Source organism: Acomys minous (assembly GCF_964271855.1).
Source record: "Acomys minous genome assembly, chromosome: 13".
NCBI lineage: Eukaryota > Metazoa > Chordata > Mammalia > Rodentia > Muridae > Acomys > Acomys minous.
In genome coordinates this window covers 43,523,237-43,542,017 of record NC_140495.1, presented here as the reverse complement: position 1 = coordinate 43,542,017, position 18,781 = coordinate 43,523,237, and the positions used below count along the sequence as shown (strand labels likewise).

The window sequence follows — 18,781 nt, the reverse complement described above, 5'->3', positions numbered from 1 at the left end:
GAGACCTGGTGGCACTCAGAGGAAGGACAGCAGGTTACTAAGAAGAGACTTGATACCCTATGAACATATACAGGGGTAGGTAATCCCCCTCAGGAACAGTCATAGGGGAGGGGAATAAGGGGAAAATGGGAGGGAGGGAAGAATGGGAGGATATAAGGGATGGGATAACCATTGAGATGTAACAAGAATAAATTAATAAAGTAAAAAAAAAATAAATTTTTAAAATGTATTTACCATTTTAAATTGTGTGTGTGTGTGTGCGTGTGCGTGTGCGTGTGCGTGTGCGCGCACATGCTCACTCAAGTGCTGGTATTCTTAGAAAACCCAGAATCATCTGGACCTGGAGTTACAGAGAGTTAGAAACTGCCTGACATGGGTACTGCGAACCGAACTTCGGTCCTCTGGAAGAGCAACAAGAGTTCTTAACCACTGAGCCATCTTTCCATGCTGATTTTGCCTTAAAAGTTTTGTGTATGTTTATTAGTTTACGAGCCCACAGAAGTCAGGATACGGTGTCACATCCCTGGAGCTATCATCACAGGGGATCGCAAGCCACCCAGTGTCTGGAACAGAGAGCTACAGTTCACTATAAGATCAGCAAGCACGCGTTCTTAGTCACTGAGCCACTACTCCAGCACTACCTTCATAACACCTTAACCATCCCACTTTCAGCACATTGAGCACACACGCACGCACCCACACCCCCCCCCACACACACGCATGCACACACGCACACACGCGCACACACACATACGCACACACACACACACGCATGCACACACACACAACAGAAATAGATGAATGCAAAAAAATTAATTCACATGGAAGAAGTACAATAACTTAAAATGGAGATTAAAAAGAATCTTCTCTTAAAAAATCTTCTCTAAAGCTATATGCAAACAAAAGGATCCAGTGAACACCAACTGTAGCTTTTTCCATTTCTGTTTCTAAGACACAAACCTCTAAATTCAAAGTACAGCTTTTCAGTACCTATTTCATTCAGCTTCTGAGTTACACACCACACTGTGAAGCATTTGGTCTTCCTCAGAGTCTTCTTGCTCCAAGATCTATCCAACATGAAATGCTCTAGCCTCCTTCTTCCTTCCTTGACTATTTCTCCACCTGACCTTTAAAGGGAGGGTCTCTTAGGGTGGGCCCTGAATTCTTATCTTCTGTTCCTGTTCTGAGGGAAGATCTCCATGTCTAAGACTTCGGCTATAGAAGAAACATCAACAGTATTTTTTTTCTCTCTCTCTAGGTTTTCCAAGACAGGCTTTCTCTATATAACAGTCCTGCCTATCCTGAACTCGCTTTTGTAGACCAGGCTGGCCTTGAACTCACAGCAATCCACCTGCCTCTGCATCCTGAGTGCTGGGGTTAAGAGTGTACACTACAATGCCCTTCCTGCTATTCCTAAATGCCTCTCGACACTAGCATTCATAAGTGTTTCTCAAAGGAAAGAAAAACTTCTTTCTGTGTTTTTTTAATCCTTGAGATGAAAAAATTATTTTGTAATGGGATATGGGGTGATGGAGATGCAGAGTCTCTGAACACTAGGCAAGCACTGTATCATTAAGCTATATTTCTAGCCCAAAGCACGTTTCTTCTTTCTTTCTTCTTTCTTTCTTGCTATCTTTTTGTTTGTTTGCTTGCTTGCTTGCTTTGTTTTGTTTTTTCGAGACAGGGTTCCTCTTTGTAACAGACTCACTTTGTAGACCAGGTTGGCCTCAAACTCACAGCAATCTGCTTGCCTCTGTCTCCCGAGTGCTGGGATTAAAGGCGTGCGCCACCACCACCTAGCCATTAGACACATCGTTGTCAGTCTCCTTATTTGGAAAATAAATTAACCTTTCCTCATGCTCATATAATTGATTTTGTTCTTTTAAAGCTTTTAAATTTGTTGAGATTAAAATATAGTTACAATATGTGTCCCTTCCCTTTTCTTGCTCCAAACGTTCCCACATATCCCTCCCTGAAATGTCAGTCATTGTTAATGTTTCTGCTTTGGAGTTTTAAAAATCTAGTTTTAAATTCCAGGGGGGAAAAAAACCACATAAATTTGCCTTGCATTTTTATTTTAGATAGCTCCAGAATTTCCCCCAAATCAGCAGGCTAATTGTAAACTTCTTCTTGTCATCCATCCATCTGCTGCCCTTCCATGCCTCCCCATCAGTACATACGTGCAATTTGGAAAATACTTGAGAGTCAAAGTGTCTTCTCTCTAGTCACCAAAACATCCAACAAACTACTGTCACCTGTCAGTTCTGTCAAAACTATACCTCAATCACCTATTAATGGCTAGCAGTACTATTAGTTTTCCTTTTAGATTTATTTTTATACATGTGTGCATGCACATGATTATAGATGCCCGCTGAAGACAGAGAGGGTGTTAGACATCATAAAACTGGATTACAGGTGGTGTTGAGGCCTCCTTCCAATGCAGGTGCTGTTCAGCAAGAAGAGCAAGCACTCTTTACTGCTGCTGAGCCAGCTCTTCACCCCTGCCTACCATGAAATCTTTCAGGTGTTTACACACTGGCTTCCCATTTGTGATTCTTCTCAATTTAAAGTGCGCGATTCTATTCTCTAAGTATTACAAAGGGTGACCTTTCTTAAAAATTTAAGTCATGTAGGTTTCTAATGAGAACGCTTTGAAAAACAACCCACCTTTGACCTTGGACGGCTCTGACTCTGTCACCCACAAACTCTGTCCTCGATCTATCTCGTCTTTTCCCTCGGCCACACTCCCCTAACTTCTGTCTCTCCGAGCCCCTTTTAATTATTGACTTTGAAAAATCCCAAGCTAGAGACAAAGATATAATCAGGAAATTATCACACTTGAGGTAACATCATCTCCATGAAGCAAGTGTGACTGCTTGTTGTGACGAGAACAACCAGTCTTTTCGGTGAAGCAAAGATGAGGCCTGGCAACAGAGCTCACAGCTGGGCACATCAGCACAAACTTCAGTGCAGAATGTGGATGGCTTCTGAGAAAAAGAAAACACTGAGTCTGGTGGAGGAGGAGGAGGACCAGGAGAAGGAGGAGGAGGACCAGGAGGAGGAGGACCAGGAGGAGGAGGACCAGGAAGAGGAGGAGGAGGAGGACCAGGACCAGGAGGAGGAGGACCAGGAGGAGGAGGACCAGGAGGAGGAGGACCAGGAGGAGGAGGACCAGGAAGAGGAGGAGGAGGAGGACCAGGAGGAGGAGGAGGAGGACCAGGAGGAGAAAGAGGAGAAGGAGGAGGAGGAGGAGGAGGAGGAGGAGGAGGAGTCACCTCTATAAACCTTTGCTTCCCATCTCCTTGTCCTTAGAGATTGTAGAGGGAAATGGGAACCAGACACTTTAGAAATGTTAATACCTGGAAATATTTATTACAGGAATCAAGAGCACTCTCTTGAGTTTTAATTTGTATTACTGGTAGACTGACAGAATGCTTGGCTTTCATAAAATTGACAGGAGTGGAAAACAGAATGAGCTCCATGCACAACAAATGAAGTGAGGGATTATATAACCAAAGAGAAAAGAAAGCCAGATAATGTAAAGAAGCTAAAATGTTAGAAAAAAACTTATAGCCGAGTCTAGGGTTATTATGAAGTAAAAGGAGATCTTCTGGAAAAGTCAATGCTGACTACATAATATTAATATGGTGAATTAAAATGACTATTAATAATAACTGCACTATAAGACACTTTCTTTTTGTTTGTTTGTTTGTTTTTCATTTTTCAAGACAGGGTTTCCTCTGTGTAGCCTTGGCTATCCTGGACTAACTTTGTGGACCAGGCTGCCTCTGCCTCCTGAGTGTTGGGATTAAAGGCATGTGCCACCATGCCCTGCAACACTTTTAAACAAGATGTCAGCCAGTGTTTTGTGACAATCCTGGATTTATTAAGCTTCTATTTACTGTAAATTTGATGTTGAGAATTGTGGTTTTTTTTAATAAGATGTATGTTTTGTGTTAATTTAGTTTGAGCTCAATTTCATGTTTTCTGATTTTCTACTTTATATTTACTTCGTATTTTTCTTCACACTGAGTGGTTCCCAACTTTCTATTAAAGTGTGATTTACTTTCTCTTAACTTCTACTTTTGTTTCTCTAGCAAGTCACTGGAGGTTTCTTTTAACTTTTTGTTTACTCATTTAATTTTTCGTGTAGGAGAGTGAATACTAGGACGTGCTACACAAGTGCTCTGTCACTACCTCCCCACACAAATGCCCTGTGTTTTGTGGTGGGAGCCGACTATGTTGTCCTGCCTGGCTCCCTTCATTCTATAGCCTGGTCAGTCTTTGAACTTTCAATCTTTCTGCCTTTTCTTCGGGGGTCTTTGACCACAGGCTATGCTACCACTTGAGGTTTGATATTATATTTGAATCCATTATGAACACCTTGATATTTATGTGAAAGTGCCTTTTGTAAACAAGAAAATTATATGCAAAAATATTATCTTTATACTAAAAAAAACCACTCCAAATAAATTAATTTTGTGAAAAGCATCAGGGTTAAAAGATATTAGTATTTCCCAATGTAAAGTGAGTAGTTTATATATTAGATGTTCTTATTATCTGCAATACCAAAAGATAATTTTTTTTAAAAAATAGCCACCCAGGCGGTGGTGGCGCATGCCTTTAATCCCAGCACTCGGAAGGCAGAGGCAGGCGGATCACTGTGAGTTCGAGGCCAGCCTGGTATACAAAATGAGTCCAGGACAGCCAAGGCTACACAGAGAAACCCTGTCTTGAAAAACCAAAAAAAAAAAAAATAGCCAAAGCACACACACATATATATAATAGTCACATGCATACTGTGAGATGGTGTTGACATGAAATAATTAAGTTTAATGTGAGCCTTTTCAATTAAAATGTACTTTATAAATAGCTCCAGACATTTTATTTTGTATTTATTATTGTTATTTAATTCTTCAATTTATTTCATGATTTAATTATAATCTTTTACTAAACATTGAAAAGGCAGTAATAATACAAGACAAGTTTTAAATTAACTTCCCTCTGTAAATGAAAATTGAGCCAAAGCTGAGTGTGTTCCTTAGTATATGAAGTCTATGAGCCTTTGCATGATGGAGTCAACTCTTAAACCACGACAGCTCAAGTGTAAGGAACCCAACGTTGGAAATATGCATCAGCAGATCCATGGCACTTACATGTAGGTTCCAAAGGTATCAAATCTGTCTCGGAGCAAATGTTCTCCAAGAAGAAACAAAGTATGTTTTTAAATCAGGTGTATTTTTTTCAGACCCATTAAAAAAGAAAAGTGTGAGAAAGAATTATTTTGCATTTGAAAGTCATCTTAACACACAAATAATTTATGTTGTCTGTACTAAGTGTTACAATAGCACATTTATATGCATTCATTAAATCATCATAGTAGAAATGTTCACTCAACTATTTTAAATGTGTGCATTAAAATATCTAATTAAGCATCCTCCCTTGGGCCATCCTTGTTACTTAGTTTCTTTGGGTCTGTGGATTGTAATATGATTTTCCTGTACTTTATGGCTAATATCCACTTATATGTGAGTATACACCATGTGTATCTTTCTGGATCTCGGTTATCTCATTCAGGATGATATTTTATAGTTCCATCCATTTGTCTGCAAATTTCATGGTTTCCTTGTTTTCAATAGCAGAGTGGTATTCCCTTATGCAAATATTCTACAGTTTCTTTAACCATTCTTTGCCTGAGAGACATCTAGTATTTTCCCAGATTCTGACTACTACAAATAAAGCTGCTATGGACATAGTTGAGCAAGTGTCCCTGTGATACGGTGGGATGTATTTGGGGTGTATGCCCGGGAGTGGTATAGGAGGGTGTTGAGGTAGAATTTTCCTCAATTTTCTGGGAAAATGTGGAACATTGGCTGTCTTTCACAGGGACTTTGTTGCCTGCTTTTGGGTGACTTTCCCCTGGCTGTATTTGCCTTGTCTGGCTCCTGTAGAAAAGGAAGAGCTTAGTCCTGATGCGACTTGGTGTGTCAGGGTGTGTTGGTATGGGGGTGGGGGAAGAAGGGGATCCCCTCTTCTGAGGAGAAGGGGGAAGGGGGAAGAGGATGGGAGGGAAAAACTGGGAGGAGAGGAGGGAGGGGGCTGTGATTGAGATGTGAAATGAATAAATAAATAAATAAATTTAACTTGTAAAAATATAATTAAAATCCGTACTCACAAATTATGACTTGTCCAGGCATTAAACATAACATTGTCTAAAATTTCAAGTTTAGCTTTCAATTACTATTTTTAAAGATAGAGATAAAAAATAGCATGATAGTAAAAATTTAGTGGCCCTGATAAAACTGTGCCAAATGATTTTATAATCGCTCTAGATAATAATTTATGTTCAGAAAATATTTTAAATTTATACTGTGAAAATATGGGATAAAACATTAGTAAATCAACCACAATTTATACTTCTTATATTACTAAGAAGTGAACTTATATGATAATATGCATAGACAGACTACAAATAATATATAGATAGATGGTGGATTAGTATGTTGATAAGTGATAGGTATATAGGTAGAAAACAACTAGATGATTAATAAACAGATAATTATAGTTAGATATAGATAGATGATAGATAAATAGAGAAGATGATAAGTAGATGATAGATAGATAAAAGATGATAGATGATAAAGAAATGATAGATTATACATAGATATACAGACAGATAAATAGATGATAAAGAAGTTATAGGTGAGAGATTAAAAGATGATTGATAGATAGATAGATAGATGGATAGATAGATAGATAGATAGATAGATGATAGAAGATATGAGACAGACAGACAGACAGACAGAGAGCACTTCTGACCATAGAATATACAACTGGTATGACAAAACATTTGAACACTTATTGTAAAAACTTATGGTGTTTAATAACTCAGTAAGACTATCTTTAACCTGTAGAATATTATTTACTTATTATTACATGACATTTCTCATAATTGTTGTTAGATTTTAGTAAGAAAAAGAAAGTAGAGAAGCATGAAATCACTGGGAGTAAAATTTTTATGGCCTCTCGCCCACTGATCTTTGTACTTTCTCTAAATCCCTGAATCATCTCCTATCCTATTTCATTAAATTTTCCTTATGTTTTATTGCACAGAGATAACCACATCCTCAACACCCATCCTTAACACCACTGGTACTAGTTGAACTCCTTCCTGCTTGTCTGTGACCTCAAGAGGGCACACAGGAGAACAGGGTGGGACCATGACCAGCAAATGGTAACCATCCCTTCTTGCTTCTTTGGGCTCTTCTATTTCCTAATATCTAGAAGCCCATTGCCAACCATTTTATCTCCCTCAAATTACTGACAATGCAATCGGACTCCTTCTTTCTTCTACAGATGACCTAATCTTATACTCCATAGAGACAAAATGGCCGATCTTCCTTAAGATAGCCCTACCTAAACACTACAGCACATTTTTCTATTGTCATCTACTGTTCTGATGGAGCGGTGTCACGATAAGGTCCCCCCCAAAAAAGCTCACATACTCTTTGGATTCCAACCACTTTCATCTTCCCAAGTTTCTCAAAATATTTCTCTGCCTCTCCGCCTTCCCCTCCATCCCACTCCTTGCCAGTCTTCCCTGTTCCTTCACTCTGGAATTTTCCTGTTCATCAGACATTGGATTTCTCACACCTTAGTTTTAATGCTTTTCTTACAGCTTTTAATACTACCCATCTTCAGCTTTCATTGGTTTTCTATATTAAGAACACTATATCTAATTGCTTACTCTGCCATTTATCTTTATTTAGCAGTGGGTGGGGTTGTCAAATATCAAACTCGAAGGCTCACATCTACTAAGTGAATACCGTGTGACTGAGCTGCATTCCTAACCCTCATCTGATTAAAACTAGACTGTGTTTATTATAGTCCATCTTATAACTCTCTTTGTATGTTACATTTTATCCATGTTTTTAAACTCTGCTGTCTGTAGGTTGTGTGGTTCTTCCACCCTGCCTATGTGTCCCAGTCTGTACACACCCAGCGGCTTATGTTCTAGGCAAGTGTGGGTTTCAGAGACTTCTTTACTCTCTACCTTCAGTGTGAATGAAAGGACTGTTTTAGATTTAGTTTACTTTGCCTAGCACTCAGCACAATACTGTGAATGCCCTAGGTTTATCTTTTAATATCTGTTGGATACATTGTTAAGAGATACCTAGATATCTTCTATTTATGCCCAATTTAAAGCCATATGATGTTATTTCTATATCCACTTTTAATGTTTCACTCAAACTTAGATTTCTTCACAATGATAAGTGGAAATATGCTAAATTTTTATTACCTTGCAGAAGAGATTCTTTGAAATGTTTGGGGGTAGGTAAATTAAATTGAATTCAAAAGCAATAATTCGCAAACCATTGAGGCAATTGCTTTGTAAATTCTTCACTCTGCCTTCTTTGAATATTTTAATTTTTGCTTCCTTTCTGGTTTCATATAGTTAGTTTGTCTCCTCTATCATTGGATAACCGCCTACTGCTCATAGCTTACAAAAACATTTCTTTATACTACCAACTCTAGACAAAGAAGTTTAGTGTCTGTATTCTGTCCCTTACAAAATATAATTTTAGTTTTAGAATAGTTATTAGCTATTATCAGGCCTTTAACTTGATGAGAGCCAAAATCTCTCTCTATTTCACTCATGGATAAAGCCCAGAACTTAATCATTTATTCAGAAAATTTTATAGATAAAACATTGGTTAAACATAAAAATGACATACAACATTGTTATCTTTTGACAATATGCAGACTATAGCCTCAATAAAATTATGTTCTGCAGAGATAACAGTAAGGTAAAATAATACTTATCACCTTTAGAATATAATTATCTAGAATTTCAAATATTGAATTTAATAACTGAAATCTGTCAGCGATTCTTGAGAAACATTTGCAAAATAAATAGCATTTATGCAGTGCATTCCCAACTTTGGATGTAAGGTAAATCTCAGGGACACAGATAAATCATGAGCAGACAGTGTGATGGCAGCATAGGGAGTGCAGGCTAGAATGTAAACTCTCAAAGAACATTTTGTTGATGTTGTTGCTTAGATGTAAGTTGCTTAGATTCAACATCTAGGATTCATCGTAAAACCGAAATGATTCCTTAGTTTTTTCAGTGATGTATTCTAATAAGTGGGATAGAAAATAATAGCCTAAAGATAAAGTATTTTTTTTCAATACAGCATCCACAAATAGAATGAGGAGAGGTTTGGGGCATAAAAAGGCAATACATGAAACAAGAGTGTTAGAAAAGGAATGTTCTAGATTTATATATGTCCATCATTATTTGGTGTGGGATTTTTGTTTGTTTGTTTTTGTTTGTGTGTGTGTTTTGTTTTTTGTTTTTGTTTGTTTGTTTCTGAGACAGAGCATCTCTGTGTAGCCTTAGCTGTCCTGGACTCGCTTTGTAGACAAGGCTGGCATCGATCTCACTGACATCTGCCTGTCTCTGCCTCCCCGAGTGCTAGGATTACAGGCTTGCACCAGGGCGCCTGGCTATCCAGTGCATAATAAGTAAGAAGACAGCCTTTGTTGCCTCCTGATAGAATCAGTTGCGGGTGTATCTGCTTCGCTTTCTGTGTTAGCTACATCTTCATGGCTGATACCCTATGTCTAACAAGAAACAGCTTCGAGGGAGAAGGTTATATATTGAGTTATCATTTAAGAAGATACAGTTAATCTTGGTGGCCAGGGCATGGCAGCAGCATCGGGAGAACTTGCTCACATCCTAGTGTGTCAGGAAGCACAGAAGAAAATGGTGGCACTCTTCCCCCTTCGCATGCAGGGTGAGACTCCAGACTACGGCTGCTGCTGCCCGCAGCAAAGGCATGTCCCATGGGCACTTCAGTTGATCCGTTATGAAAAGTGCTTACAGACACAACCAAAGACGGGTTGCGTTGATTTCCAAGGTATTTCTTAATCCAGTAAAGGTGACAATGGGAATTAACCATAATTTTAAAAAACTGAGACTGCATATTATTCCAGCTTTTGTTCCCTAGTGCTAAGCACTTAATATAAGCTCGGATTCATTTGTTCAAGTAAATTAAGTCTAATAGCTTTGACTTCTACACAAAGGACAGCAAACAGTTTGTTGAGATAAATTTGTTAGGTACTTCACAAAAGCATATTGAACTCTTTAGATAAGGGACATTAACTTTCTTGAGATACTTGATTACTCTCTAACTCACTGGTGCATTTATCTCCTGAATGTAGTAATTACCAAATAAGGAATTACCACAGGAGAAAGAAATTAAAATATCTTGTTCCAGGGCAACAACAATGCCCGGATGGCCTAAAACATTTGTAAAAAAAAAAAAAAATAGATATATCCCTACCAACAAAGTTAGTTTTGTTAATTGTCGCAGAAAGGAGATGAGTTTGTAAATGTCCCAAATCACGGGGGTTTACAAATGTGAACACACTACTGTGAGTAACACAACTGGTCTAAGGAATATCCCAACAGTGGCAGTAGTGGAATGGGAATGCATCTATATCTCCTTCAAGCACAGCCTGAGTGAGACTAAGAGTTGGGGCATCATGGCCACCTTGGCTACTTAAGCAGTAGAAGCAGACAACGAGCAGCTCCAACAACTCAGGGGGCCCTGAAAGAGAAAAGTACACGTACCACAAAATGTGTTGTAAGGAAGTTTTTCTAGACCAATGATATCACCAGACAAGACAAGGCTATACACAGGAAACACAGAGGTGAGATTAGAAAAATGAAGTTTCAAACTGACGGAGAGTGGTACTAAAGTAGAGTTAATCATGAATCTCAAATCCACACAGTACACAATCACCGAAGCATCCATTTATGGTCCATTCGGGTTCTGAAAATTCACTACATGATTTAAACCAGAAAAACAAACTTGAAGCATCAATTCCTTTTATTTCAGCTTTAGTGAATGAAACGGTCATACTATAAAGCATAACTTTAAGGAATGATATAAAAACTCATTTTGTGCTGTACGAGAATAAGACTGCTCATTGAGAGATGGCACTCAATTCAACCCTTTCTTCACTGAACCTGAATATCAAAATCCACTTTGAAAGTATGTCAGAGACTGTGTCGAAATTTTTCCTCAAGATCTTTATAGTGAAGCAATTTGCAGACATTATTTCTTTCCCAAACTATGCATGGGAGATCAGAATCAAAACCACACCAGAATTCATTTGGGTTGCCAAAATCCCACCAGCCACGGCTGAGAAATGAAGCAAGGTAATTCAAAGAAGATAGGCAAAGAGTAGCCCTGGGTATAAAACACCTGTGGGCAATGTATTAGAAGGCTCACAAAGCCTTGTGCAAACTGAGATAAGAACCAGGCATGCCTCTAGGAAAGAAGAAAGAATAGAACAGGTCTTATGATCATGGGTCCAGTGTCCACAAACTTGAAACAAAGCTGAGGAGCGTCTTGGCGTTCTCCTCTAATGTCTCCCTATCTTATTCTTAAGCTAAAAATTACCTTATTTAAAGACTAATAGTAACAACTGAGAACTAGCTAAGAACAGAAGCTGAAAAGGTCAGTATTCAATAGAAAAAGGGTATTAAACATGTATCATGAATTAACACTGTAGTAGATGATTTGGTAACATAAGGTCATTGTGCAAAGAGATGTGGTCTCATGCTTCAATCTAGATGATACATGTCAGCAAGAAGGGGTTATTAAATATTTCACTAAGGTAGAAATTTATTCTTACATGAAGCTATAGGCAGAGCTGCAGGTTATGAGAAGCAGAATTAATGGAAGGCAGAGAGCAAATGGTAGATTCCATAGGAGCCACACTGATAAGCCAACTTTGAGCAGACCAGATGAAAGTGCAAAGACAGAGGGATTGGGTGTCTGGTAGAGGATGATTTTAGATGGAAGGAGGACCTAAGTGAGTAGAATTTGACATCAGAAATCTGGTAGCTGTGGGAGTATAGGAGGCAAGACAATCCTTTGCAAAATAATTGCCAAGAACTTTGGATTTACTCTGAAAAATAGACCAGTGTAGGGTTCTAAGCAAGTAAGTGGCTAGATCTGAATAATGTTCTATAGGGAAACTCTGGTTTCTGTAATAAAAAATACAATTAGTGGACAAAGTAAAGTCTGGAATACCTATCAGTAATCCAGCTACAAAAGAAACGTAATGGACACTTAGAACACTCAGGGAAAGGCAGAGGATAAAGAGTAGTTGGCCTTTAAATTCATTGGCACAGGAGACAACTTCCTGAACAGAACACCAACATCCCGGGCTCTAGGGTCAACAATTAAAAAAATGGGACCTCATGAAACTGAAAAGCTTCTGTAAGGCAAAGGAAGCAGTCAATACAACAAATCAACATCCTACAGACTGGGAAAAGATCTTCACCAACCCTACTTCTGACAAAGGGCTAATATCCTATATATATACATATATATAAGTATATATATATATATATATATATATATATATATATATATATATATTCTTTATATATTTTGGATATTAGCCCTTTGTCAGATGTAAGGTTGGTGAAGATCTTTTTCCAGTCTGTAGGTTGTCGTTTTGTTCTCTTGACAGTGTCTCCTGCCTTACAGAAGCTTCTCAGCCTCATGAGGTCCCATTTATTAATTGTTGACCTTAAGGAGGAAGTCCCCCTCAGGAACAGTCATAGGGGAGGGGAGTAAGGGGAAAATGGGAGGGAGGGAAGAATGGGAGGATATAAGGGATGGGATAATCATTGAGATGTAACAAGAATAAATTAATAAAAAATGAAAAAAAAAAGAACTCAAGAAATTAAACACCATCAAGCCAAATATCCCAATTAAAAAAATGGGATACAGAGTTACAGAATTCTCAACAGAGGAATAGCGAATGGCTGAGAAACACTTAAAGAAATGCTCAACATCCCTAGTCATCAGGGAAATGCAAATCAAAAGGGCTCTGAGACTCCATCTTACAGCTATCTGAATAGCTAAGATCAAAAATTCAAGTGGCAGCACATGCTGGAGAGGATGCAGAGAAGCAGGAACATTCCTCTATTGCTGGTGAGAGTGCAAACTTGTACAACTACTTTAGAAATCAATCTGGTGCTATCTCGGGAAATTGGGAGTAAGTCTACCTCAAGACCCTGCTATACCACTCTTGGGACTATACCCTAAAGAGGGTCCACTATACAGCAAGGACATTTGTTCAAATATATTCATAGCAGCCTTGTTCATAATACCCAGAATCTGGAACAACCAGCTATTCCTCCACTGAAGAATGGACAAAGAAACTGTTGTTCACTTATACAATGGAATACTATTCAGCTATCAAACACTAAGAAATTTTGAAATTTGCAGGCAAACGGATAGAACTAGAGACAATCATCCTGAGTGAGGTAACTCAGACACAGAAAGACACACATGGCATATTCTCACTCATAAGAGGATATTAACCACTTAATTCATGTTAACCACATTACAATACAGAGATTGATGTGGCAACCAAAGTCCGTGTGGGATGTGGACCTAGACCTCCTGCTCATATGTGGGTCTCTCAATATGTGGAGTAGGGACTACTTCTGACATGGACTGTGGCTTCCTAACGTTGCTCACTTCCACCCTGGCAGGGTAGCCTTGCCAGACCACAGAGGAAGAAGTTACAGGTATTTCAGAGGACACTGGATAAGCTGAGGTCAAACGTTAGGGGGAGAGGGCTCCCCTTTCTAAGGACTAGGGGAGGGAGGGAAAGGGGATAAGGGAGGGGATGTGATAGGGAGGGGATGAGGGAGGGGAGGGATTGGTAAGTGCTGAGGGAGGAAGCTTCAGTGGGGATGTAAAGGATTCAAACTGCAGAACAAACAGGTAACTAATATTGCTAATCCCACTACATGGGAATAGCTCTGAGACTGGCTGAATTACAAAGGTTTATGCATAAATAAGGCTTCATGTTAGTCACAGATTCTCTGTGAGCTATATATAATTAGAGGACATTCTTAGTATGGCATGAAGGAAGATTTGCAGATGTCTTACTTCTGCTCATACAATGAGCAGAAAACCAGCCTTAATTGCTCTGTGCATCCTACACATCTCATACAATCACAATGTTAGAACTGTATAATGCTTGTGAGAAATTATGTTTTCATAAAAAAGAACTGGACACAGATGTTGTATTAGACCTGACAGGATTCATTCCTCTCAGCATGCTGGATGCTGACATCCTGCATCCTCCATGTTCTAGCCCCAGGAGTCTCAGTTGCTGTTACCCATCAGAACAGAACAGCTTCCAGGACAGCATTGTAGAAAGCTTCTGATCCCAAATGGTCCAGAAATTCAGACAGTCCCCCACAGGACTACTACTAAGCCTGTAATTTTGCAACATTTGGAAAATGGACCACAAGTGCTATTCCTGGCTTACTTAGCCATCCCTCCCCCCGTTTTTGGCCCCTTCAAATGTATTATTCACCCTAAATCAGCCTGAAGAAACCTCTAGAAAACAACATCCCATTTCCTCAAAGGAGGGTTGGTCTTGGTCTACAGATCTTGGTCTACAGATGCTTATTTTCATCGGGAGTTGGTTATTCATCTTTTACGGAGAGGAAACTAGGTTTGACTCATGGATGTCTCTCTTTTCCTTTATCTTTCTTTTGTAGGTAATTAGATAGGAACTGAAAAGAAAGAAAGGGGATATAGAAATATAGAGGGAGGATAGAACAAAAGACAGATTATTGAATCTACTCCTCATCTCATGGCCTTAACTGTTACTCACAAATAAGGTTATTTTAAAATTCAATGGTATTAAATTATGTATATTGATACAAATCATGGTTGTGTCAAAAACTAGACTAATTTTATCACAAGAATATATATTCTGGGTCTAATAGATATGATTCTATAAACATATAAGGTAAAATAGTTAAATAAGGTCTTCAAAAGCCTCAGAGACCTACAGAATATGGCATTTAAAGATGTTTTTATTATTCTAAAGATTCTTTGATAAGACAAGTTAACTCCTGGCAACACCTAGCCTGCTTCAAAGAAGATGATGAGCATCAAAGTACCTCTTTATGGAGTTAGCTTCAAATGTGGCAAACAAGCCACTGGGCAAAACGTTCTCATTTCTGCCACAGACAGAATTCTGCCTAAAATAGACAAGTTTAGATGCAGACAGAGTCGACAGCCAAACTCTGCCAAGGAAGGGTAGGCATGTTCTCCATAGTTCCTGCCTTGTGTGTGTGTATATATATATATGTGTGTGCATATATATATATATATATATATATATATATATATGTATGTATATATATATATATATGTCAGATACATTGGGCCAGAAGGCTAAAGGTGATGCTCCAGCATTATACAGAGTGTTGGGTGATTATTTAGGCAGTAAACTGTCTCAGTCACTTTTTCATTTTGCTAACTTGCACTTCCAGTTCACTCTGGTATTTAAGTTTTATTCTCTCTCAAATCTCTGATGGGCTTAAAGACCAGATAGTTTAGTCTTTCAATTAAGCTTAGTAGGTTATGGGTTGAGATGTTTTTAGATCAAGATAGATGTTTTAAATTAAAATAGACGATATATGATAGATACTGATCTTCACTCAGAAATTTGGACCTAACAAGATAGGAAAGATGTTTACTTCAAGTTTGCCAAATACAAATAGCCAAATCTCTATAAGTGTAACATTTATATAATTCCTGATTGTCTGGTGGTTCTCCCTGCTATATGTAGTTTATTTTATTCATGTGTAATAATATAATGTATACATTAAAAAAGAAACATAATAAAAGTCTTATATTACTTGGCTTTGACTATATGCCAATGGATGCTGTGATATACTGAAAGTGAGCTGTGAGGAGGGAATAAAGGATAATCTCATGGTTTCCAGCCTGGGCATGTAGGAGGATAGTTTTCGTAGGTCCAGTGGGGGGAAATGATGCTGCTCCACAGAGAAAGAGGAAGACAGAGCCCTGTTTTGGAAGTGCTAAGCTTGGAGCATCCTTTCTCTGCATGGGGAGATGTTGCTTTGAGCACAGAATATGCATGCCTGAGGTTCAGAAGAGCTACTGAACCTGGGAATGTCATTTAGCTGACGTCAGCTTTCCTCTGGTGCTGAAAGCCAGAAATTAATGAGTTCAGAGAGTACTGACTCCGCCAGCGAATGAATGGGAAGAGTAGGGGAAGGAGAGCAAGATGTGAGGCCAGGGTTTGGAAACTACAACGAGAGACAGAATGAGAGAGGAAAAAGAAACAACAATAATAAAATAAAATAAATGTCTGAGAAAAATAAAACCCTATATATTCAAACAATTGAAAAAAAAGAAAAGTGAAGAAACATTATAAAATGTATTGGGTGACTGGTCAGGCAGTAAACTGTCTTAAGTCAATTTGTACAATTTAGAAGCAGCTAACCCATGCTGCTGGTTCACTCAGGAATTTAAGTTTTATTCCTTCTCAAGTCTTTGAGGGGCATTAAAGACAAGTTAGTATAGTTTTACAACCAAGTTTAGTTGGTTAGGGGGCAAGATTGTTTTAGATCAAAATAAAGAAGTTAAGCTATTAGAGTTGAGATAGGATAATTACTGAATCTCATTTGGAAATTTAGACGCAAGACAGGAAAAACATTTACTTCAAACAAGACGAATGCAGATGGCCAAGTCACTATGAATGTAACATGTATAGAACTCATTATTCTCATGATGGTCACATGGTCCTCCCTGCTGTATATAGTTTGTTTTATACATGTATAATAAAATAAAAGTATAAAAAAAGAGTATAGATTTCCAAGCACTTGGGAGGCAGGGGCAGGCAGATCTCTGAATCTGAGACCAGACTGGTCTACAGAGTGACTGAGTTTCTGAACAGCCAGGGCTACACAGAAATACCCTGCTTCAAACAAACACACAAACAAACAAAAACCAGCCAACTAACCAAAAAAAAAAGGAATGAAAAAGAAAAGAAAAGAAGAAGAAGAAGAAGAAGAAGAAGAAGAAGAAGAAGAAGAAGAGAGGTCCTAAAAGCTAAGCTCTGAAAAATAAGAGCATTTACTCAAATGAAATCAAATCCTGAGAAGAGAAATAACACCTCAGCGAGTCTCTGAAGAGCTGGAGGGGGGGTGAGGCCATATGTTCCAAAAGAAATTTAGGGACCAGGGCAGGCAGCTTCTCTGTACATTTTGCAAGATAAAGATATGCTGACAATGACACTTGTGACTCCAGGAAATGTGTTCTGATAACTTCAAACTTTTCAGTGACATCAAACATAAAATTATCATTTGAGAGCAGGAAGGAGCACCCATGATATTTCGATAGTCATTTGAATAAAGAGAAAACAAGGAGAACAGGTGTCTAAAGGTAGTTGCTTGGTAGCATAAGATATCTCATTTTAACTTTATCATTATAAAATAATACAAAGTAAAAGCAACATAGTTTTTACAAATATTTCTTGTTTTTGTTTTTGACTGGATAATATGATGATCCAGGCAAGAAAAAAGAGTCCATTCTGTTTGGTGTTAATAGCCACTTGTCACAAATTAGAATCACATTGAGTTGGGGACATCAATTGAAGAGTTATCCTATTGCCTTATTGATGCAGAAAGACCATGCAAGTGTAGGCAGCTCCTTCAGCAGCAGCCCTAGCTCAAAAGGAGAGGCCAGAGGTCATGACCAAAGGAAAATGATTGCCTTTTATCTTCCTACCTGCCTGCTAAGCCCTCCTGCTCGCTGCTGAGTTGATTTATCCAATCGCTGCTGCTGCTGCTGCTGAGGATGAGGATGAGGATGATGATGATGATGATGATTATGATGACAATGGTGGTGGTGGTGGTAACACTGAGGATTTCATTGCTGATATCAGAGCCAGCATCCAGGCTCTAACACAGACTGAGAACCAGCTCTCTGGGAACCATCCAAGTTTTAGGGCCCAAACTAGAACTGCTGAAGCACTCAGTCAGCCTTGTGGACTGAATATACAACTGGGTTCTAGTCTTCTCTGAGGTGAGACAGCCACTGTGGGTCTATGCCAAGTGCTGAGGAACCCAGCATCAAGGACCAAGAAACCACTGGGTTGTCAGCCTCTCGGGTGGAAGAAAACTGTTCTTCCTATTTTTATATAAGTCTATTGAACACATTGTCACATGTTTGTGCTATCTGTTCCTGTAAACATCTCTGACTACTGAAGTGTGCATATAAAGGTAGTCATAAAGACTCACTATGGTGTTATAACTAAGTCAGGATATGTAGGTTGGAAGAGGGTCAGTTGGATATTGGTCAAGTTGAACGAATAATTTATCACAACATCTGAAGAGCAGTTGGACTCCAAGAAAGAAAAGGTCTTATGAACTGAAAAAATGGGGGAAAATGCTAGTCACAGTGGAATACAGATATATGAAATTAGATTTCTAAAATTAATGATAAAAATGCAAATGAAGGATGCACAGCTGAAAATAAGTTATCCAAGGCAACCAGAGATATCAGATATACAGCCTCAAAGAAAGTATGACGGAATACTCAAAACAATTAATCAACCAAGCAGTCATTGCTATGTAGCTGTTTTCTCTTATTCTCAAATTCATTTTCCAGAAGTAGAAAAAATTCCAAGTAATAAAGGTTTAAAGTAACCGCCTTACCCAGTGAGTTTGACTGCATGTGTCCGAAGTTTTTTATACTTCTCTGATTCTTCATCGGTGCTGACAACATGTCTGTATATTCCTGACTTATAAGAGAAGAAATCTTCATGGACTTGCATTATGGCTGAAATAAACCCAACAGGACAAGCAGCACAGTTACTAAAAAGCCTCTTCAAAATCTCAGACGTTCGC

General features: G+C 38.5%; 1 protein-coding gene across 3 annotated transcripts in view; it reads right to left on the bottom strand.

The window, feature by feature from the left end:
* The window catches only part of TINAG (tubulointerstitial nephritis antigen), a 98,932-nt gene that overhangs the window by 30,520 nt on the left and 49,631 nt on the right, over positions 1-18,781 (bottom strand). For all 3 annotated transcript variants that reach the window (XM_084752269.1, XM_084752268.1, XM_084752270.1), the window contains exon 9: positions 18,590-18,713. In XM_084752269.1, the coding sequence (XP_084608395.1) occupies positions 18,590-18,713 (124 nt within the window). The remainder of the gene's footprint in view (positions 1-18,589; positions 18,714-18,781) is intronic.